This window comes from Lineus longissimus, chromosome 4 (genome assembly GCF_910592395.1).
Source record: "Lineus longissimus chromosome 4, tnLinLong1.2, whole genome shotgun sequence".
NCBI lineage: Eukaryota > Metazoa > Nemertea > Pilidiophora > Heteronemertea > Lineidae > Lineus > Lineus longissimus.
Genome location: NC_088311.1, coordinates 20,237,310 through 20,260,832, shown reverse-complemented (window position 1 = coordinate 20,260,832; position 23,523 = coordinate 20,237,310). Strand labels below are relative to the sequence as shown.

Here is a 23,523-nt window from a genome sequence, read left to right as displayed (position 1 = left end):
TCAGTCTGCCAGGAAGCGTCCAATGCAAGCTAATCGTGTTTCTCAGTAGGTGGAGTCTTGTTTGCCCTGATGTATGCAACATATAGAAGGGAACTTGGTTCTGTGTCTCATTACAAGGACAAAGCAATGTATGGTAAAAGTGTCTTGCTCAATGGCACAAAGACGAAACAGCAGTGATCCTTCTGAGAGGTGAACCAATGACCACCTGATTGAGGCCCGTGCTCTACCACTATCACTGCCATTGATCTCCCTCCTCTCACAGCTGATCCTGGCCATATCACAACCACTTCTTTAAGATCAAGGAGACTCTCTCAACTGATCCTAGCCATGTCACAACCATTCATAAACTTCAAGGACCCTCTCACAATTACTGATCCTCATAAACGTCAAGGACCCTCTCACAACTGATCCTAGCCATGTCAGAATCATTTCTTAAACATCAAGGACCCTCTCTCAACTGATCCTATCGGCTTGTCACAACCATTCGCAAACATCAAGGACCCTCTCTCAACTGATCCTATGGGCTTGTCACAACCATTCGCAAACATCAAGGACCCTCTCTCAACTGATCCTATGGGCTTGTCACAACCATTCGCAAACATCAAGGACCCTCTCTCAACTGATCCTATGGGCTTGTCACAACCATTCGCAAACATCAAGGACCCTCTCTCAACTGATCCTATGGGCTTGTCACAACCATTCGCAAACATCAAGGACCCTCTCTCAACTGATCCTATGGGCTTGTCACAACCATTCGCAAACATCAAGGACCCTCTCTCAGCTGATCCTATGGGCTTGTCACAACCATTCGCAAACATCAAGGACCCTCTCTCAACTGATCCTATGGGCTTGTCACAACCATTTGCAAACATCAAGGACCCTCTCTCAACTGATCCTATCGGCTTGTCACAACCATTCGCAAACATCAAGGACCCTCTCTCAACTGATCATGGCTTTCTGAAACCACTTCACGTACAGCAGAGACACTTGTGCTTTGACTGGGGGGTTTGAGAGCACAGTATTAGCTCTTTTCAATGTGGTCAGTGCATAGCCCATTCACTAGCATCCTTCTTGTACAAGCATCCTATGACGTCTCAGGAGAAACTGTACAGCCATTTCATTTTTATAGTCGGAAGAGAGGGAAAAACACACAAATGCTTTCAAGACGATTTATTACAAATAAATACTTGGAATGAAGGAACTTTATATACATAATGTTGTGAAAGCTTTGATATCTATTTATACAATAGCCATAATAATACACGCACCAAGGTCCCATATTCATAAAATAAGTGATCTTATTCTTGTAATAAGGGATGATATAATAGAAGAAGTAGGATTTTCCTTTTTTCTGATGTTATCACCAGTTTTTATAGTCTCAATGGAACGAGTTACACAACGGTCTCATTTGAAGCACTCCAATGCAGCATCACTGAACACACAGATATGCCAGCTGTGGACAGAGGCATCCAAAATCAATCCATGAATTTTCGGTTTATGGTCAGCTCATATCACATTTGAACTTCAATTTTAGACTCAATGCACACAGATACCACAGACCAATTCATCATCTATTCGTGAATAATGCAGTCTCTCTTTGTCCTAATTGATAAAAAACAATCTCACATCTTGACTCGTGGATTTTGTTTGAGACAATGAAACCAAACAGCTTGACTTCGTCCTCAAAAGTTATTGCTAATGTTCAGAATAGATCAGTGTCATTGTCCCGCATCACCTTCGTAATCTTAGCACCATAATAGTCGATGATGTAGTTAGATCCATCAGCTGGTCCAACAACCTGCAAGTAAAATTGATAAATGATGGTGGTTTTTATAGTGTATTCCACTGACTAGGGTCCCAAGCCCTTCACAACAGCTGTCAAATTAGCACACTGGGATATAAAGTGGCTGCGTTCATTTCAGCGCTCAAATAAAAAAGACCTGTGAAGGATAATGAGGCTACCAGACAGAGGTTTTAACCCACGAACATTGGATCCGACACTTTATTATTTTGCCCATCATTAATTAGCAAGAAAAACTCCACCCCTGGATGGTGCTAACTTTATAAGCTTGCTAACTGAAGGCAGATGAAAGGACAAGAGTCTGCTCCAGATATTATCTCAGGTATGGTCAACAGCAAGCCACTCCAACCAAGTTCTCTTACCTGCATCGCAATTAGGAGAATGTCGACAAGTTGTCCCAGAAACATGAAGCCAAGGGTACAGAATTTCAACAAGCCTGGAAGTGAAGAGAAAGAAACATTGCAAACTGGTGAAATTCAGATTGTTTAATAAAAACATCTTGAAAATTCAAAACTTCCTAATTTCATAAGCCTTTCATGACAGGTTTAATTTCCTTTAACAAAGTTTTTGGGGATATTCGCTTTGCAATCTGATGCCAAGCGCATCTTCCATTCAATATCCGATTTTTATCAAGTGCAACAATGCTGAATGTTGTCATTGGTAAAGCAACATCCCTCCACTTGTCACCTTGTCCATTTCTGAACCCCCTAACCAGTATACACAATACTTCCAAGGGTTTGGAAGGAACTTCATACCTAAAGCTGGGTATCCGAGGTAGAATCGGTCAATGCCGAACATCCCCAGGAAAATGGATAGAAGCAATGCGGTCTCAAAGGATTTACCTTCCCTGAAAGAAAATAAAAGTGTTTTTCAAAAACTGGATACCAGGTCGTCTAGACAGCGCAACTTGGTTAAAAATAGAGATAATATTAGTGACCCTCATTCTAGACAGTGCAAGCAGGTCAAAAATTGAGATAATTACACTTTTTCTAACATTCAAAACGTACATTCATCAGTCAAGGTGTCCGTCAATCTTTATTTGAATCTTGGTATTCTTTGATAATTAGGAAACTTACGTCCATTCACAAGGCACTTCCTTGGTAAAGAAATCATCACCCCCATTACAAACAACACCTTCTGCTGGATAACATTTCACTGAAAAACAAAAAAAAATTATCAACACTATCAAGGTGATAAATGAGTTAAAACAAAAATTCTACCAATATGATCCTACACCAGCGCTGTATATAACAGCACATTACTTCTTTTGGACTAAATCTTTTCTTGTCACTCTTTAAAAAATATATTTAGTAAGAACCTGCCCCTGGAAATGAATCGCACAAAACCCTCTCTCTGCAGTAAATGGTGAGTGACAAAAAACCTGAAATTCTATAGAATTCTCCTGAGGACCCCCATTTATTTAGAACATGGAGCTCCGTTCCTAAAACGAACGAACCATGTGACATCATGATGAATGAACTTGAGACGTAGAGTTCAATCATTTTCACACACTTATTCCAACTCGTAACCATGGCAATTGATGGCAACTTACCAGGAACTGAACGCTTGTTTTTGCTGCAGCCGGCCGGCTGTTGAGTTTTGAAATCAATGATGGGTTCATCACATTTATATCAAAGAACAGACTAAGGAAGATTGTTTTATGTGTTTTGGACAAAACGTTCTAAAACTTCAACATTCTTTTAAACATTGTGAACATTCTCTGATGTTGAAGTACTAGATGGCAATTAAAGAATATTTTTTAAAGGGGACTGCAGGCAGGAATCTGGAGGACAAATTGCTATCATTTAGGTGACTGGCATGCCCAGTTTGAGGCCTTGATTGTGTTTTGAGTCCGTTTCAAGTCTGCCAATCATGGTGATTTATTTAGTGTCACAAGAAAGTACTAATTACTGCAGTTTTCAATTCAAAAAGGATACTGTCCCATCCGGAGCTCATCACATTTGAGTCCCTCAGCTGTCGTTTTATCATTTTTATCCGATGTCTGGCAGCTGATGAATGAACAAACCACCAAAAGAGTAGCAACAAACTTCGCTAAACTTGGCATGGTCACATTTTTCTGACTTCTCCGCCGATATCAGAGGTCAGATATCTGATGTCATGTCATCCGGATGTCTTGTCCCATTCTGAGTCTGACCTGAAAAACAGTATATATGAATGATGTAGGATGGATGGTCCAAGCGGGGGTCCAACTCAGCAGTTAGGCCTACTGTCCTGACTGCTTGTCCTGACTTAGGTCAACACTAATCATCAATCATGGGGGAGGGACAGCTTAAATTACTATGCATGTAAATGATGTATTAATCAGCAGGTCCTCCACTCTCAGACCCTGTTAAAGTGGTGAAAAAGGCTTGCCTCAACAAATGATTTTTGACCATTGCCCTAAAAGTAGTAAAGCAACATGCAACTAGTGAATACACCCTGCCGCTGGTCAGCAGGAATCAGGGGGTTGTTTTTTAAAGGTATGGAGCTGCACAGTCTCCAAATGTCTTGCATTTGGGGTGCGGAACAGTGCAATCACCAGGGCCAAGTTGCCTAATCAATGGAGTAAAACACAGGTTAGCACAACTACCGCCTTCACTTTCATTCATACAAAAATAGCATCAGTGTCATCAGACATCACATTCATTCACAGACAGCGCATGACGCCCCGAGACATGTCCCAGGCTGTTAGTGTTACTCACAATGCAAGCTTACATATACACTTCTACAGAGTACAGTCAATGAAAGTACAGACACTGAGACAGTGCTATACTGACTATTCATTATAGGCCTACATATACCACACTCGACTCCACATCTGCACTGTGCCACTGACTGCATGCCTGTGACTGTCATTGGCTCCCACTTTTTTACGAAAAATCACATATTTCAACATCAATCAAACGACTATGCGTTTATTTTTGTTTACCAATATCAACACATACTAGATTTCTCAAATCAAGCAGCTCAATTACCATAAATAGTGAAAGGGAAGATCAAAAATTGAGAAATTTGGGCAGAAAAATGAAAATCTGAGTGAAAATGGTGACCGAAGAGCACCTGTGTTATATGTCAATCCGCGATCAAACAACACATAATTTGATTCTTATCAGCACAATTTATTACTAAAAATAACCTATTTTAGGATGTCATAAACATTCATATATGTCTTAGATTAAGAAATGTTTTCGATGAATATCCAGTTATTGAATTATAAGGTAAAAGGTTTGACGGAAGTGGCGGATTGATACACGGAAGTTTATCCATGTTCCGAGCCGAGTTTTGTTTCTGCTCGAATTTGTGGATAGTTCTCTTACAAAACTACTGTTTTCAGTGTGAAAACGTGTGATTTGTTGCATAATACTAAACAGGATTAAATTTCAAGGTACGGGCGATATGACAACGCCTTTTTATAGCAATCGAAAATTTTGACAGGCCGTAAACACCACCGTAAACTGCTGGGTGCTCTGGCTTTTTTCATGTGTGTGTACGCTATGTGTATACCATGTGTACAATGTAGACCCATAAGCATAGCATGTATTGTGTACACAATGACAATTCAATGAACGAGTTGGCGTTATTGACGTTTTGGATGGCTGGTCAGTGTTGGGTTGGGCATTTTAAGTCACACGGTCCATGTGATTTTAACTGTTGGCCATTTGATATAGTTTGAAAGAGGAAAAATTCATTGGTTTGCTGGGCCAGCCCGTTAAAAAGCGAAAGTGTAGAGGCCAAGTCCGAGACACGTCCACGGCATGATGTGCTGTCAGACAGGATGCGTACAATAATTTTTGTTATTAGCCGGTGACTGTCCGACTATCGAAAGTCGTCTATAGATTGCAACGGGGGACATTGGCGTAACAATGTCACTGTCTTAACGGATCCCCGGCCCAAGTCCAACTCCCCACCCCAGTGTCGGTGATTCCCAAGGTCTCGGTACTAACATTGGAAATGATGTCACTGATGCAGCCTCAGCTCCCCCTCTTGAATGTTTTCCGATAATTCTTTTAAAAAATATATCTGACCAGTAGGCCTAGTTAATCGTGTAGTTTGCTCTTCAGAGCCTATGCGGCATGCCTACTTGGAGGAGGGGTGTACTTGTCAGAGAATGACAGGTTATTGCAATCATGCTCCTTCTCGGGGGGGGGGAGTCTTCTTTCCATATGTGTATATAGAATGTACGTTTATGGCCCGTGATTGACCAGTGGGCAGGCAATAGTTTGATTGTCTCCGTTTCTGAGTATTTCGTCGAACGTAGTTTGGGAACACAAAAAGATGAATGAAAGACAGACTTGCTGATATTCCTGATTGAAAAGTCATGGTTTCTTTATCATATCTACTAATCTACATGTAAGTGTTTCAGCCAGTGATCTGTAAAGGCAGGGCGGAAATGGGCACTGTCTCAAAAGGCAGGGTGCAGCACTCTGCTTAACATCTAAAAGGAATTGCATTGGCCTGTCAGTATGACATACATGTTCATGAAAAAAGACAGGGCGATAGAGAAAAAAGTGTGCTGTATCGTGAGTATGTACTTTCACCATTTTCTGTTTCTTCAGCCAGTTGAGTTTCCTATTGCATACTACAGGGTAACATTGTTCTCTAACTTGAACATTTCTTTTCTGGTTCTGTTCCTTGTTATGTAAACAGTTTTGTTCTGTAGTGTATGACACTTTCACAACCCAGGCTGATGAACCTTTGATTGGTTGCTGTTTGTGCCACAGTTGTAAGTCTGTGTGTACGAACAGTGGGTCCACAGTGAAAGGTACACCTAAAACTCTTTTAACTCAGAACAACTGAAATTAACATTTTCTCCTCCACATGTACAATATGTAAACTGTCTAATGTGTCACCTGGAAATTGAATGAGTCTGCAGATGGCAAGCTGCAATGGAAAGGCTTAGATTTATTTTCAGGCGAGACAACCTACATCAAAAGATCCTGGAGTGGAGAACATGTCAGTCCCTGGGTGCAACAGAAAGGATTTTGTGATGTTGGTGCCCTCCCCCCCCCCCCCCCCCCACATGTGATGACCCGCGAAAAAGGCCTGGTTAGAACCCTGATCTGGTGTTGTCCAGGGGATATAGTGTCATTTGTAAATTCAACCAAAACTTACATATTTACATGGTACATAATACAAGTTAAACAGAATCCAACAACACTGCCATTCCAATTGTATCCAGCATCCGTGTATCATTTCCAGTTAGGATATGTAGGAATAATCACCCTGGCTTAAAACTTGTCAATATTGCGGAATTGCTAAGGCGGACTCTGCAGGCTAATTGAACTGAACGCTGGGCGGAAATTGTCTTTCTCAGTCGACTGGACAAGACATAAATATCTATCAGGAAGCGATTGGTACATGTACTAGATAAGCAGTAGGCCTACATAGGCCTACGAACACCATCTAAAAAAATGACACTGCATTTGGTACCAGAGTGGCTATTTCAAGTGAAATTGACAATTATCAGGGTGTTCTTTATTATATAGAGAGGTGTCCACTAGGGAGATTCCAGTGGAATCTCCCTAGTGGACACCTCTCTATATAATAAAGAACACCCTCTCTAAAGGACACTAGTTTTGGTCCCAAAGTGGTAGTTTCCATTCAATTTGACCTCTCTAAGCAAGACACCTCAAATGACAGTACTTGTCAGTCCTGAGGGTGTCCCTAATGAGAGTGGATTTGATTAGAAAGAATAGAGCCATGGTCAATGAGAGTTTTCAGCGGACAACTTCTGATGATTCCTCAAGCCTACCATTGGCACTCAGGTGTAAGAGTTTCGTGGTTTCAAGTCTCATTCAAAGGACTTTGAAGAACCAGGAATTTCGATTCCTTGTAACTTTAAGCCAGTCCATGCAGACGGTTCGCAGCAACCACAAGAGTATGACTATGGCTTCATGTTTTTTGGTCATTGTAATTGTATACCCATCCGCTGACTACAGGCCGTTCAAAATATGCTGCAGGCATGATGGCATAAGGGTTGAATAATAATCTCATTGTCCCCTTGCCACATCCTTGTTTTCATACCACCAGGATTATCAAATGTTATCAGCGGGTTATATCGATCCCTGCCCTGAAATCTTGTGCTGCAATTCAGATGTCTCCAAGTTTGCAACACGTCGATGGTCAATAAATTGACTAGGGCATGGAGCAGCCTTATTTTCCTTCATTGACTATGGATTTAATCTATGGTGGAGGGGACAGGGTTTATATCTCGTCTCAATGCTGCTATCAACACATTTGATTTAGCGTACCATGTCCCAATTCAAGCTGATACTTAAACAGATATGTTCTCTCTAAAACCATCATAGAAGGTAGGTGTTGTAAGATGAGCAAGTTTAGGAAACAGAAGAACCTTTCTATAAAAAGACACCATTGGGATTGACAAATGCTGTCCTTTTACATGTAAGTGAGAGGTGATAGTGATAATTGTCAATTTCACTTGAAATAGCCACTCTGGTACCAAATGCAGTGTCATTTTTTTAGATGGTGTTCGCCAAGGGTGTTCCACTATACCACTATTAGTCACATTCATAAACTATTTGCTGAATAAGAAGGAACATATTGTTGAACTGTTCCTGGCATCAGTGCCCGTGTTTACATGTCACAATCAGCCTTCATCGCATACCAAGGAATCCAGGTCAATGCGTTTGAATTACCTCAAGGTATCGATTCTTTCTATCGTTATGTGTTGATATTACTCTTGAACCACTTGTAAATTTCAAGAGTGGTTTTCTCTACTAATATTACCAACTGCTTTCTTTTTGTGTTGGTATTTTTCTACATTGTACATGTACAATGTGTGTTTAGATTATTATCGTATGTATGTAGCTCATTATCAACATTGTACAAATGAATTTTGATTGTGATATGCTGGGCCACCCATTCTTTCGTCTTTATTCTGGAACCGCCCTAGAAGTTCCCTGCCATGACAACACTGGTGCAGATGTATGCGTCTTCAACATGTTGAAGTACAATGGATTACAAATACAACAAGCCGGTGCATGGCAGACTTGCAGTGGGCTCAGCTCATTATAGCTCTGTAAAAGTTGAAATCAATAACGGTATTTGTTAATATGCACACATTATTACACATAGTGGAAACTATGAGTTGAAATACTATTGACATTGAATATAAGTGTAAAGGTTTGGTACGGTCTTTGCTGTGGCTAGATGTCAGTCACTGGCTGCGTGATCTCTGGGGGGTTTTTTATGAATAAAATATATGTAAAAAACTTGAGAAGAAACTTTACAGCTCAGTCACATTGTTAACTGCGCTAGTTACCTTAAGTCCATGCAAAACATAAAATATAAGCAAGCCTTATAATATATATGGCTCGCTTACATGTTTTTGGTTTATTTATTTTATTTACATGTACAGTATAATTTTTGATGGTATGTACATCTTCCCCTTCAATTACTTACTTACTTACAATGTAAGCCCTTCGCTCCTCTGAGAGCATAAAGCATAGGCCAGTCACAACTTTCCCCCATCGTCTTCTGTCCCTGGCGATCCTCCAGTTCCTGCCAAAAGTGACCCGAAGTCTCATCGCCAGCTGTTCTGAAAAATATCCAATGTCATGAATGTCAAATAAACTACGATCACTCTCACTACTCTACATACACGTCATGATTGTATAGCCCAGTATTGTGATGCTAACGGAATTGTCTCATTTTCTCGTTCCAGATTCTGTCCCATTGATGTTGTTCGTGGTGTTCTAATAAGATCGGATTATGACAAACATGTTGGGGTCATTACAAGCAGGTAGGAACGCATTTTCCTTGTACATGTTGTAACGCCCATGTACCTACTGCGTGTACTTGGAGTTTGCGACATTCGTTTTCACCTAAGAAAGTTTTTTTCGGCGTCACAAGTCTATTTTGGTCAAATTCCCTCACTCAATGCGCTGTCTTTCCACCATCTGCAATAGTACTGTCCTTAACATGTATGAATATGTGCAATAGTACTGTCCTGAACATGTCTGAACATGTGCAAGCAATCGTGAGCTCTTGTAATCCTGATCACGTCAATCATTTGACTGTCGACACCTCATTTTCACACTTTTTCCCTGATAATGTGGCGGGAAAAAATGTATGATTGGATATGCGGAACAATAAAAACCTTTTTGCTGCCTTGTCTCACTCCGCTGATTGCATTTGACGATAAAGCTGCTAAGAGGGAGACGAGAAAAAATAAATATTCGGTAGTGGTTTCTGGCTTTGACAGGTAAATGCTTGATGCCCAGAAAATATGAGAATTGGGCATAAAAAACCACTACACTACAAAAAATGTATGTCTTGGTCTGGACTAAACTCTTCGAAATAAAGGTTTTTGTGCTGTTGAAAAAAATGTTTGGGATTTGCAACCAACACAAATATGAACCCTTTAGAATTAGAGGTTTCAGGGAAATAAACAAGCCTTAGGCTTTGAGGTTTTCACAAGCTCGAAATCCTTCAGGGGTATTTCATTTCTCTGAAAAACCTCTTGGGACTGCATATTTGTCTTGGCTGAAAAACCCTGAAACTAAGTTTGTGTTTCAACACGTTCAATCTGGCAGTGAAGTTCATTTTCTAACAAAATAAATCAATGCTTTAATTTGCAAAGTGTTCCTCTCAGCACGTCGGCTGCAAGAACTGTCAAACTCCCTCGGCGATAATCCTTAGACTCATTGTATTCTCTCCGTCGGAAATTGTCAATTCCTTCCTCCGACAAGCCTTGCATGCAACAAATGTTATTGATACCAAAATCAATACTTTTTCTTTCTGACAAGATTCTTGACTCCACGAGTTTTGATTATGAGAATGTCGTCTTGCACGGTTCGTAATCTTGCGTCAGCATTTAATGACCAAGTTTATTGGGCTGGGTCACATTGAGTGAATACGTGACATGACTTCTAAATTGGATTATTGGCAGATTGCTAACATTAGCATCCCACTCTAGTTACTACAATGTACAATCTAATAAAGGGACCCATTCCTTAATGCAAGTAGACTCCTATAGTGTTTGCCCAACATTTCCCTAAGCTGCAGGGATGGAAATAGGGAATTGCTCTCCTTCCTTGCAGCCTCAGTAACCCTATTCCAGTCTTGAAATGGATGTTGACTGTTACTCCCTGTATGCAGCATTAACAAGTAACCTGGAGGAAATGGGTGTTCATTGTCCCTCCCTGCAGCCTTAGTACCATATTCCAGCCTGACAGTTGGTATCCGCTCCAGCCTTCGAACTATATTCTAGCGTTACCCTGCCTTGATGCTAGAAGCTATCCTGGATGCTCATCCGAGTAAATCTAGCCCACTTGTAATGAGTGTTTGAAGACGCTAATGATGCTTGAGATCTCTTACTAATTAGGCGACTCGCTTCAAATCAATCAGATTAGGATGTTATAAGAACATGTTTATGATGAGATAATGCAAACAATCTCCTTATAATGGAGTTTGGTTGACTTCCTATGCCTTTCGCTGGGGGCAAAGACTGTGTTGGTGATTCTTATGGAGTCCTCTGTGCGAATATGTTTTACCAATGGTCAGAGCTTCTCTGGGACCCTTGGTAAAAGTCAAGACATATGTTTCACCATCATTTTGAAGACTTACTCTGAAGACTTATTCATTATAGATGACTTGCATGACGTAATGGCAGAAAACGCAATACAGCCACATCGCTTGTGACGGCTGGTGGAATCCCACCATTCCATCAGATGCACAACAAGCGACGTGGCACTGTTGCATTTCTTTATGTTGGCCACCATTACGTCATGCAAGTCATCTACACCTACCGGAACTTTCAGGCTGGAATATGGTACAAAGGCTGCAGGGAGGGACTGAGCAAACACCAACTTCTCGGCTGGAATATGGTCCTTTCCGAGTACAACTTCATGTTCCTAATATTATGCTCCCCACGTTTAGAAGTATTGAGTTCATCATCTAGCCAATTGATAACCAGTGCATACTGATGAAGCTCTGCACTGCGTCTTCATTATATCACACCTCAATGATACTGGGGAAGCCTAAAGAATGTTTGGTTCACACTAAGAATCCATTAGGATTAAAAGGCTGTTGAAGAACCCAAAGCAAAGCAGGGCATTGCTCTCCTTGTCCATAATGCTCTCTTTGGAGGCCTCCTTACTTCTCACTCATGAGTATAGTCACTAGTGGGTGAGGAGCAAGGTTGATTTCACCCCATTTTCACCTAGGGGTTGACCATTGGCACCATCATTTTGGCTTGAACTTGAAATCCTAGAGCAATTAGAACTCTTTCCGAACAAAGTGAATGCCAATTTAAAGTGTGGGAATCGTAGAACAGTCTCCAACCCTTGAAATTGGCATATCATTTACTTTATTTTGAAGGAGTTCTAATTTGTTTAGGATGTTAAGTTCTAGTCAATACGGTGGTGAAGGGCGCGGCATCTATGCAGATTTGGTCGCAAAAGTAGGTGACTTTCTTGCAATTGCAAAAAGTCACCAGTTGCTCATTGCAGCCTTGGAAGCTGACCAAACTGGTCTTTTATCAAACCCTCCATTGACATTGTGGTTGACAGTCTACAACCTGTGATTACCACTCTCACACGAAATCAATGGAAATAAGTAACATCCGTACGATATCATCAGATCACTAATTATATGGGGTGATATCGGAGGATGTATGTTGATGAAGAGCTCACTGCATATATACTGTAACGATAATCGGGTAATTTGTGGTTTGGAGGCAATTTATTACCGTTAGTTATCTTGCCTTTTGTCCATCCCCTCCCCCTCCTTCCCCCATCCAAGCATAGCTTGTCAATTTGTCCAGTGTTGCGTTGTCTTGAAGGAAGATATCTTTGTCACAACCAACAAAGAACATGACAAAGTCACAGTCTCTCATCAGGGTCTTGTTCATTGCCCATTTTAGTTTACAGTCTAACATTATACCTAACCAGGTTTTATTGTTATATTAGTTTTGTTCTTGCTAACTCCTGTTCTTGTTGGCTCAAGTTCTGGTAGTGTGCCAGCCTGCTGATGAGATCCAGGGCAGACTGCATGGGCCCATGTAACAAGATTATGGACGAAACTTGTGAAGACCACAAGCCGAGGTAGCATTGTGTCCATCCCAGACTTTAATAGTGCGGTGGTCTTCACTAGTCCAGGTTTAATACACTTGGTAAAAAGATTTTTCAACCTAAACAGTGGATACATTACACTCATTTGCTAGAGGAAGGACTGACATCATTCACCTATCAACTTAGAGATGGAAGATGGAATGAAGAGCACTTGTTTGCCTCAGTGAGCATTTGTCTCCGTGGTTCATGATATTCTCATCATGATGACTGATGTAATGTTGATCTTCAAATGTGTAATAAAAGTGACGTTTTCATGTCTAGTATGACTGTTGTTCCCTCCATCCAGCCAATACTATGGTAACTGTTGAATCAGCAAGCCGGGAGTTACAATAAATGTCATCGAAGTGGTAATACTACCTCACCTTTGTATGAAAATGAATGGGCTACCCAAGAGGAATACCGAATCATTCATAATGATCATGTGATGTGATTTCTACTCCCTGTGGTAGTAATTATGGCTGTTAGGCTTACAGCTTGCCAGGCGAATTCGGCACTGACTTTTCTTTTACTTTACATTTGGTGACTTTATAGTTAGATGTAGAGGCTGAGGTAGGCCTGGTTGTTCAAAAGAAATTTTGTCGCCAACACTGGTGTTAACTTGGCGTTGTCTCCTTCAGTGAAGCCTTTAGGCTTCACCAAATTTCCTAAATGCGAGCGTTATTGACGAAACTTGATTTGAACAACTGGGCCCAGAGCCTATGTTGCTTAGGGGAACCAATTCTGTCCAGAGTACGTGAACCTGATGGCCAAACTCCAAGGGAATGCCAGTTAAATTAGACTGTTGACTTCATAAACTAGACTGGTCTATGCATCTAAGCTGCTGTCCAACGTAAAGAAATATAGTCCTGTAGAGATTCAGTGATTGGCGTCTAAACCAAGGGACAGTTATTTCGATGGACACAGTCATCTGGCAACGTGCCAGCTCTCCAAATTACCGATCATACTGAGGAGAGTGTCCACTGATAGCCAATTCTCAGCTGGAACCAAACAGTGAATGAACCCGGACAAGACACCCATTTCTAGGATTCTCATCTGCTGCCACGATTGCGATGATTCGTCGGTCGTCCATTTACTGCCCTTGCCAGCTGTTCCACTACTAGTGAAAGTTTTGTGTTATTGTGTCAACAATATTGAGGGATAGTCTGGAATTTCTATGGTGTAATGAAAATCATAAAGTGCTCCTGTCGGTCTCAGTGACAGCAAGTAAAACACATGATATACTGTCAGCTAGTCAGTCCAACACAAGAGTTCACAATACTAATACTGACTAGTATATTCCTCTTTAGAATGGAACAGATAGTATCCCAAGTCTGCTCTCATAGGAAGACGGAGATGGAACTGCAATCCCTGGAGGCGCGTGCTGTTCTGGCTTCTTCCTCATGTTCAGAAGACGGAATACTGGCCTGACTTTGGCCAGCTGTCCGCAATTTCAAAACAGTACAGAGGTTGGGTTGTGCATGATATGAAGTGAAATGATATGCAGATCTGAAGTTTCCAAGTCATTACCCTCATACAGTACCGGTATCTTTAGTGAAAACTTAGAAACCAAAGCTACAACCTTGGCAGCTCAGGATCTAGAATTGTTCGACACTGTGTCAAAGCTTAAGCTTGTGCCACTTTTACATTGTTCGACACTCTGTAAAAGCTTAGGCCAGTGCCACTTTGAACTTGACAAATCGTCTGAACCATCAACCGCAGCTAAGTACCCTGTGGATTGTGCTATCAGACCATAATCAAAAATGCGACAGCCACATTCTAAAAATCTGCCTTCTCACTCTTATCTCGGAGATTAGCAGGATCAATTTGACAAGCTGGAATTGCTTTGGTCAGTCAGCCAGCTAAAAGAACCAACATCGAAAAAAACTCGGTAGAGCTATTCCACCATCATCCGCAGCAAAGACTAACCTATCAATTGACAGAGGATAAACAGACGGGTGACGGCTGTGTTAAAAATCGACCAAAAGTCGATGTTCTATCAAATTGATGTCGCTAAATTACAAGAAAAGGAGAATTCTCTCTTTTTCTTGTAGATAAGTGCGATCAGTTTGACAGGCTGGAATTGCTCCGGTCTTGAGAACCAGTTTTGTGTTGCTGATCTCAACAAATGCTGTTCGACAATCAACTACAGGAAAGACTATAGCTATCGATGAGCAAAGGTGATCTGACCAAACATGTGAAAGCGTAATATATCAGCTGAACTTCTCACATTATCTTGGAGGTAGCAGCTAGGATCCATTTGACAAGCTGGAATTGTTCCAATCTTTTAGCTTGCATGAAGCCAGCATGCTCAGTGCATAACTGGTCGTAACCAATTCTATTCGACCATCGACCACAGGAAAGACTTGAGCTATCCATCAGTAATGCAATCAAAACCATAAGCAAATGTGTTATCAGCATTTTATATTAGCTGAACTTTTCAGTTTATCTTGGAGCTTATAGCATGATCAATTTGACAGGCTGGAATTGTTCCGGTCTTTTAGCTGGAGAGCCAGTATTTCAAGGCGTGGTCTGTGCCTGACCAATCCCCACCAACGACATGCCTATCAATCGACAAACACAATGAAAACATAATCAAACGTGTGATAGCCACATTAAAACTAAGACAGAACTTCTCTCTTTATCAAGGGGCTTAGCAGGATCAATTTGACTGGCAGGAATTGCTGGGTCTATTTGCCAGATACTGTACTCAAGATCCACTTCAGTGTATTGGTCCAGTTAATCAATACCTAGTGCTATTAGCTCGCTAATCATTGGGCTATTCTCTATTGAATTTCTGTCCCGATGGAGGCAGATTGCTACGCTTGCCATTTGTTCTTGCCAAATTGGAAATGTGCTCAGTAATTGTAGAAATTTCCACAGCTCAATGGGTTGGTATGGCATCAAGAAGAATGTATCTGAAGTGTTGTTTTTTGGGGGTTTCTCTATAGCCGCACTTACACCACCTGAAAATGGACCACCAATCTTGGTTCGGGAACCAATGCCGCACCATCGAAAATCCACCTAGCGCTTACACCAGCGCTGCAGCTAGTTATAAAATCCGGCTACAGATGGCGCGCAAACAATAAGCAGAACGCGGAAAGCCTTGGCAGAAGCGCCATTTCGAAAGCGCCGCCTGGAGCCGAACCATCTAACTAGCTAATTGCCGATCCATTTGCGCTTACACCACGACAAAGCCGAGCTTTTAACAAGCCGGGCGAATTTGGACCATCAAGCTTGGTGGGACAAATTCGCTCGGCAATTTGTATCGGCAATGGATTGCCGAACCAATTTGTCGCGGCAATGTGGTGGTGTAAGTGCAATTGGTCCACCAATATTTCGTGGTGTAAGCGCAGCTATTATGATGAAAAGCTCAGATGCCAAGGCAATTCCTGATAAAAAATGTGGAATTTGGAATATAACTGCTACCGGTGCCATGGAAGGTACTATTCAAAGCACAGTCGACCGGGATAAGTAGGCTGCTCATAATTCCCCCTTGAGACCAGCTCAGTCTGGTGTATTGATACTTTCTTGAACAGAAAAAATCCTCATGGCAAAATGTCTTTTCCTTGCTGATCTTGTAAGGTTATCACCGCGCTCACTGTGCCAGACCGAGTGCCAGACCTTTTCTGTCTGACGTGTCTGATGTTCTTTCGACACTAAGATTCCCCTGAGGCAAGCTGAGTCCCACTCAGTGCGCTCAAAGCTAATGTATCAATTTGCAGCAAGTTCTCGTGGGCTCATAAGCTCTATTCCTTGCTGCCTGGGCTTGTCGAGATTCCATCTCGCATCATATAATTGGATATCGGTTTCATATTACTTGTCGTTTTCTCGACATGCATGCACACATACTTCTGGAGTCGATGCCTTCCCAATTTTATAGGTTTTCCATATCGAGGATAAGTTACATACATGTACTTGGAAAGATTATGATCGTTCCTTTGAGTGACTTCTCATATTGGAATGTTCACTGTTTCTAATGCAAAGCATGTAGATGTAATTATCTTGAGAAAAAAACCTCCTGCATGTTCAGAACATAGTTAGAGGTTTAGTTTTAAATGCCTTTGCTCAGTTACTGCTACACATTTGCAAAAAATGTAGTCCAGTACCTTGTTTAACTCTTTCAGTGCCCAGGATTTGGGCATTTTTGGGCATTGTCACTACCCAAAATCTCACAAAAATAATTGAGATACACTCATCAAAATTCTTCAAAACCTTTGTCTTTACCTCCTGTTTCAATAAAACAGCAGTAATAAGTAGGGGCATACTAGGATTATGTTCTAAATTTTTTTGAGGGAGTGGTATTTTTGGCCGATTTTCACCATTTTTCACCTAAAATGAGGGGTGGCAAACCCGACCCCACCCTCTCAGTCGAAAAAATTATTCAATTTGGACGCCCCAGGCCAGAGAAACCATATGAACCACATTTGAGTAGCTGGGGACATCTGGTGTCGTCTGGAGGAACTAAAATACCTTAATATTTAGGACGTACATGTACGTCCTTGGCACTGAAAGAGTTAATATCATGCCCACAGTTTTAAAGCTGCTGTTTTTACCAAAGGTAAGAAAACTGCGGGCTGTTTAACAAAGTCTCAGATGGTTTTCGGTCAAACTGTAAGTCAATCCTTTATCAAAGAACTTAATACTATAAAATTTAAAAGTCCACCAAAATGAAACACACACAAAAATGGCAGTTTACAGTATTTTGCCCCAAGTTTTATAAAGTTTCAAAGAAAAGAAATGTGGAGAAGTGTTTGGTTTAATACGGTGAGTATACAATAAATATGCAATTGACTTTCAGCAGTGGAAAAATGGATTGTATGAAATAATATATGTACCATCTCTGGTTACTGGATAGTATGAAAGAGGCTTGACATTTCAAATTGTCTCCCTTGTCGCATGAAAATACTTTTGTTTCGAAATGTCGGGGAATATTATATTGCAAGCTAACAAAGGAATGACAACGTTTTGTGCTGTGTTGATAGAATCTTCCTCCACAAAAACAGACGTGGGTGGGAAGTGCAGAAGATGCTGTTTTAATTGAGTGTTGTGAGTTAGTCACTAGCAACATAAATATGAGGATCTTTGTCTACAATGAACAACATCATATGACAGATTCAGCCAAACTCATCTTTTTCCATGGTGTCAAGTAGGAAAGTATTATTTTGCTAACGAAGTATCGTGGAAGACATGCAAAGAGGAGAGGAAAGAACAAAAGGAATGCGCCTTCCATCTTTTAAGTCCGATGGAATTTGTATACTTGTTGTTTCCATGAAAATGACGCACGCCCTACAGAGCACTACCGCTTAATGGTTTTAGGCTATGGTGAAAAGGCCCTTGTAAAAAAGGCTACAGGTAAAAAAGCAACTGGTAGAAAGGTTATCGGTAAAAAAAAGCAAAGGTACAAGTAGGACTTCCTGGAAGTGTCATCCCTTTTCCATAGCATCTGGCTATTGCCCACAGAAAAGGACAATATTTTGCATCAAAATCCCAATATTTTGCGTCAAAATCCCAGTACATGTATGTTTGGTGATTTGATAAAAACTGCAATAAACTGTTAAAAGCTTGTAATAGTGAGAACAATCCCGACTATTCATGCCTAGGTGCTTCATCATCATGGCCCAGAGCTGAGTACTCCTACATTTCAATAACGCATTTTAATAGCAGAACACTTTTGTTTCCTCTATTCCATTCGTTAAGAAGACACTCTCCGGAGTTCTCTAAACTGACACTTTTATTGCAGTTTTAATTAAATCTCCCGATTTAATTATTTTCAAGTCATCTGACTGAATTTGATGCAAATTTTTTGCATTTTCTGTGGGTTAGACAGATGTAAGAGCTGGAAACAGATGACAGAGTATCATCGTACCTCATACTCTCTTTAAAACTAGAACAATCCGATGATGAGATGCAGAAACCTTTGTGGTCAAGATGGTGGCATTAGCCCCCTTGTGACAATTTGAGTTGACACTAGTTCATATACATGTACCCATGTGTAGATGTAGTATTGATGCTACCAGCAAGCAAAATGAAAACCAACAATTTGCCTATAATATATCAACAAAAACTTGTAGCAGGGGCTTGTTTTTCCTGAAATATGTCTGGGGCCAACCATCATATATTCTAAGCATCCCATGCAGGTGATTTCTCAGCCAGCAATAAATGATGGCACAATATAAAATATAGGATTCCCTGTTGACAAGTTACACTGTAGCTTTGCTTGTGAGGACAATATTTCAATGAATATTTCACCAACATAACTACATTTATTCCGTTTTCATCTCAGCTTGCTGTCATCAATAATGGACAACATTACCCTTGAGAGGTAATGCATGGAAATGGGGTGATTTTCAGTTTCAAAACATTGAGAGTGAAAATAAAAAGAAGGCTTTTGATTCATAAAAGAGAACAAACTTCAAATATGGCCGCCAGGCGGCCATCTTGAAAATTAAACAAAGTCGGATTTCAACCAATTTCATGTGAGGATCTCTACAACATCCTTCATTTTCAGTCAAATCCATCAACCATTGATATCGATATTTCGCTTTAGCATCAATCAGATTATGTATATCATTACGTTCCAAAATTTTCAGCATCTTAGCGTCGCTCGTGTTTGCCCTGAAAATCCATCCAAAAATTACCCAAAATTATATACTGTTATATTTGATATCTAGACATGTCAGAACCAATAAAATACTGCCAATGTAGTTGTTGATGTTGTACAGATGCTGCATATAAAAATCAGCTCAAATTCCAACCGCTTCATGGTTTTTCAAACATTTGGTAAAATTTTGCAAAATTCTACCATCAGACTCAAAAAGGGGCCTCGGATCCAGGGCCCATATGACCATCCATGAGCATGAATGTATTGGACTGAAAAGCCTGTAAGACCTGGGTACAAGGTATTTTTAAAGTGGTCTGCATCCGCAAACTGTGCGTGATATATCGCTGAAAATGCGGGATATTGATGATGGATACATCATCTAGATTTTAAAGCGAAAATTTTTATATCAATGCTGGTTTAGCAGTAAAATATCACGAAAACGATATTCCCTCTCAATCAACTAGACTTTGATGTTTTCACCCCAAATTTTGGTTCAGTACTCAGACTGACATTGTTTTCCATGTCATCAAGAAAATTTTCAAAAAAATGTTGATATTTTGAGAACATGATCAAGTGGTCATTTCGAGATATTTGGAAGAATAAATGTTTAATTAGCACTGATATCGATATTTCGCTTTAGCATCAATCAGATTATGTATATATCATTACTTTCAGTAATGTAATGTTCCATCCTGCCCCTTGACAAGACAGCTTTTCCTTACTGACCAGTTACATGACTGCACTGTATTGATCTCAAGTAACTGAATAAGTCACTACTTAATTTGAGGCCATTGACAAGGCTGTCTGCTGTGAAATCAACAGGGCTCTTGACAAGATTTCCATGCAGAATCCATCTCAATCGATTAGTTTAGACTTTTACAATTCCTTTGGTTAATCATGCCGCATGGAAGTTAAAAATGACTTTGGTAATGGAGAATTCTCTCTTCACCTGTTATCGTCCACCCCAGAAAAAAAGTACATATCTGAAGATCCACACAGGTCATGCTGCGGGCCGTGCGTTGCTAAGTGATAAAGTACTAATCAATAGTGTTTCTTCTCATCGATGCAGTGGTCACTGGAGCGACCCTGTCGGTGATTGATTTGGTCACCGCCTGACCTCAGACACACGGTGAGTTAGCAGGACGTGTTTGATTAGATTAGCATGGGGCACTGGCTCTTCTTGTTCGGATCAGCAGATTTTTAAATATTTGCTTCTAAGTGTTGAATGGAGTCTTCGTGAGCTGTCATTGCAGTACTTGTTCAAGATAAAGCCTCAAGGGGAGATTTTTGTAACAGGAACAGTGCAATAATTATCACATATGACCAAATTTTCTTGTTTACGTCAATCGTTACAGTGCCCGAGACAAGAAGAGGTCATTGATGTGACCTGCAATATATCAAACTTGGCTTCAATGACCCGTTTTACTCCCGGACAGCAGAATTTTTTGCAGTTTGCAGCCTGCATTCAAACCTAATTGGGATCAAACAGCAGTTGCAGTTATTCACTATCATTATCATTCTCACTGAACATGCTACAGCTCCAGTGACATGACTGACATTGAAGACCAAAGAATCACCAAGAATATACCAGACTACCTATTGGTGTCCAGTTTCCACAGTCGCAAAATGTGGCAAAGAAAAATCTAACACCAATATATCATTAGGCTATATCTTGCTTCTTCATGAAAAGATTTCTTGTACCTGCATCAGTCAGATTAGAGATCCCACTCCCTGGATGAAAAGATTTGCCGGATTTCAACAACCGGTGTCTCAAAATCATCATCAACGAACACAGAAGAAGAGGTACAACCGCGGTGACCAAAAAAAGTCGCAGAGAATACCGCAGTGGGGATTAGTTTCTATCATGCCACACTGCACTAATGAAACAGTAGGACCAATATCCTCAAGCTGAGCCTTGTCTCATTCATCCAAAGGAAATAATTAATGCATGGATGCTGTCTGTGTTTTTGGTGGGAGGCTTTAAAGTACAGTGGAACCCCGGTCGGCGACCACCTCAGTAACGCGACCACCCCGCGAACACGACCAAAATTCTCCGGTCCCGAATGGTTTTCTCTCTAATTCCCATTAACTGGCCCTCGCTAACACGACCACCCCGGTACCCAGACCGCGACCACCAGCTTGGTCGGTCCCAAACTGCAAATTAACCCCGCTAACGCGACCATGAGGCCTAATTGCCGTAATCAACCATGACTGCATGGTATCAATTGGCACCTTCTCGCAAATCCGTGTTGATAATTAGCACCTCGAACACAATGACCATGGGAATCCATATGAAAATAAATGATGTGTAAGTGAGTTTGATCTTGGAGGAACTATACTTCAAGTATAATTCCTCCAAGGTTTGATCAAATGTAAGCGCAAATAAAATGAAGAATAAACTTTCTTTTCGACTCACGGCTTGTTTTTTCATCATTTAGTATTAAATGATGTCAAGAGGCATGCACACGTAGTTTTTAGGACAAATAAATTATGTTGATTAGTAAGAGTACCGATACTCAAAGTAAAGAATGCTTACTACGTCGTAATGTTGATAAAATACGTTATTAAAAAGATGATTTAATCAGTACCAGTTCAAATTGGCTGATGTTAAAGCAGGAAGACATCAGGAAGAATTCTCAACATCTTCTCACATCAGCTCTCTCAATGTTAGCGGGAATATTAGCTTGACATCAAGAAGGGCAGCTGCCGATGGTGTGAATTACATGCTTGTTCTAATTAGCATGCTCAAGTTTTAATGTAATGTTTGGTCTAATTAGCTCTCGTCAGTTTATTTACTCATTTACATAAGTTGCAAATTAAACGCAAAACACTCAAGAAATGATTTTTTATTCGTAATATACACACAAAATTATCGAATCACCCGGTGGCGTAGTCATTAATGCATGTCAATGTACACACAGCAGGACGATATTTTGGCGGGAAAACCTACTTATGATTCTTAAATTCACTAACGCGACCACCCCGGTAACACGACCACTTCGGCTTAGTCCCTTGGGTGGTCGTGTTACCGGGGTTCCACTGTACATGACTTGCTGAAGGTGTTTCTCAATCATGACGATACAAGAGGGCTGAAAAGACAGAAATAGTGTAAGAATTGCAATCTATATGTTTTGATACATGTGCTTGTGCCTTATTTGAATATACTGCTATTGATTTAAGGTGCAAATGTAGATGTGCTCTCAATAGTTCTTTTAATCAACTGGAGTAACGAAATCATGTTCAGTAGACTAAACACTAAACAAATCCAACGGTTTTATCAAACGAATGGGACCTGACGCTTTCTATAGATATTCATACTTTAACATTGAGTCTGCTACTGTTGAAAGTGACAAGATCAATGCTAGACAAAGGAGATTTAGGCAGATCTCAAAATGACATGGTCGATGCGAATTTGATCACTCCGAAGAAATCCAGTGTGAAATATCGATCTTGTCATCGATCTAACTGTCTCGGCCAGTTTCGTGACACCTGGGTGGCCAATGAATAAAGCCTTGTCTGGGCGAATCACTGTGAGTTGAGCGTGCAGAGAACATGGCATTGGTGACTTCAGTTGTGCAGAATTCAATTGCTTGCCTCTTTAAGTGAAGTGTTTAATTCTTGTACACACTTCCTGTATTCGTTTACATCACAAATAGCCAACATAGCACCTGCAAAAATAAAATCATGCAAACATTTCTCTGAATATCTTGGATGGATGAAGTTAGGCCTCCTAAGGAAGACGCAACAGGCAAAGGACAACACAACCACGTTATTAGGAGAGCCAAGAATATCACACAGATCTGGTATACCAGGAACACACCCTTCTCCCATTCAGCATGTTCAGTAGCCTTTGACCATGAGACAGAGATACCTCTTCGGACCTACTAAACAGACTAAATGTAGCCTTACATGCAAACTGGTTCATTTGACCAACTGAAATTGCCAAGCAAATCGTCAGTTAGCCACTGTTCTTCCTTAGTGATGCACAAGTTGTCTCATCTCGATACTCATAATGCTTGTAAAAGTGGCCAAAATGACCCATCATCTCG

General features: G+C 40.7%; 2 protein-coding genes across 25 annotated transcripts in view; one reads left to right on the top strand and one right to left on the bottom strand.

Moving 5' to 3' along the window:
* Positions 1-1,162: 1,162 nt before the first annotated feature.
* On the bottom strand, positions 1,163-4,860 carry LOC135486247 (TM2 domain-containing protein CG10795-like). Of its 2 annotated transcripts, none has more exons than XM_064768912.1 (7): positions 4,777-4,860; positions 3,739-3,956; positions 3,354-3,433; positions 2,878-2,956; positions 2,557-2,648; positions 2,164-2,237; positions 1,163-1,798 (listed from the first exon to the last, which is right to left on the bottom strand). In XM_064768912.1, the coding sequence occupies exons 2-7, from the start codon at positions 3,864-3,866 to the stop codon at positions 1,703-1,705; spliced, it is 549 nt and encodes a 182-aa protein (XP_064624982.1). In that variant the 5' UTR covers positions 3,867-3,956; positions 4,777-4,860; the 3' UTR covers positions 1,163-1,702. The 2 variants fall into 2 exon arrangements, with proteins under 2 accessions (XP_064624982.1, XP_064624983.1); XM_064768913.1 differs by having other exon boundaries at positions 4,747-4,846.
* Positions 4,861-5,076: 216 nt separating this feature from the next.
* Positions 5,077-23,523, top strand: part of LOC135486577 (multiple PDZ domain protein-like) — a 242,447-nt gene continuing 224,000 nt past the window's right edge. For all 23 annotated transcript variants that reach the window (XM_064769472.1, XM_064769471.1, XM_064769464.1 and 20 more), the window contains exons 1-2: positions 5,077-5,186; positions 9,486-9,563. In XM_064769472.1, coding sequence (XP_064625542.1) covers positions 9,533-9,563 — 31 coding nt within the window. In that variant the 5' untranslated portion in view covers positions 5,077-5,186; positions 9,486-9,532. The remainder of the gene's footprint in view (positions 5,187-9,485; positions 9,564-23,523) is intronic.

Excerpts from the sequence above, each read along its gene's own strand:
- LOC135486247 (XM_064768912.1), bottom strand. The coding sequence starts at position 3,866 with ATGCCAAGTTTAGCGAAGTTTGTTGCTACTCTTTTGGTGGTTTGTTCA. Across the intron at positions 2,649-2,877 it reads GAAGTGCCTTGTGAATGGAC|GGAAGGTAAATCCTTTGAGA; the intron begins GTAAGTTTCCTA and ends ATTTTCTTTCAG. Across the intron at positions 1,799-2,163 it reads TTCTCCTAATTGCGATGCAG|GTTGTTGGACCAGCTGATGG; the intron begins GTAAGAGAACTT and ends TTTTACTTGCAG.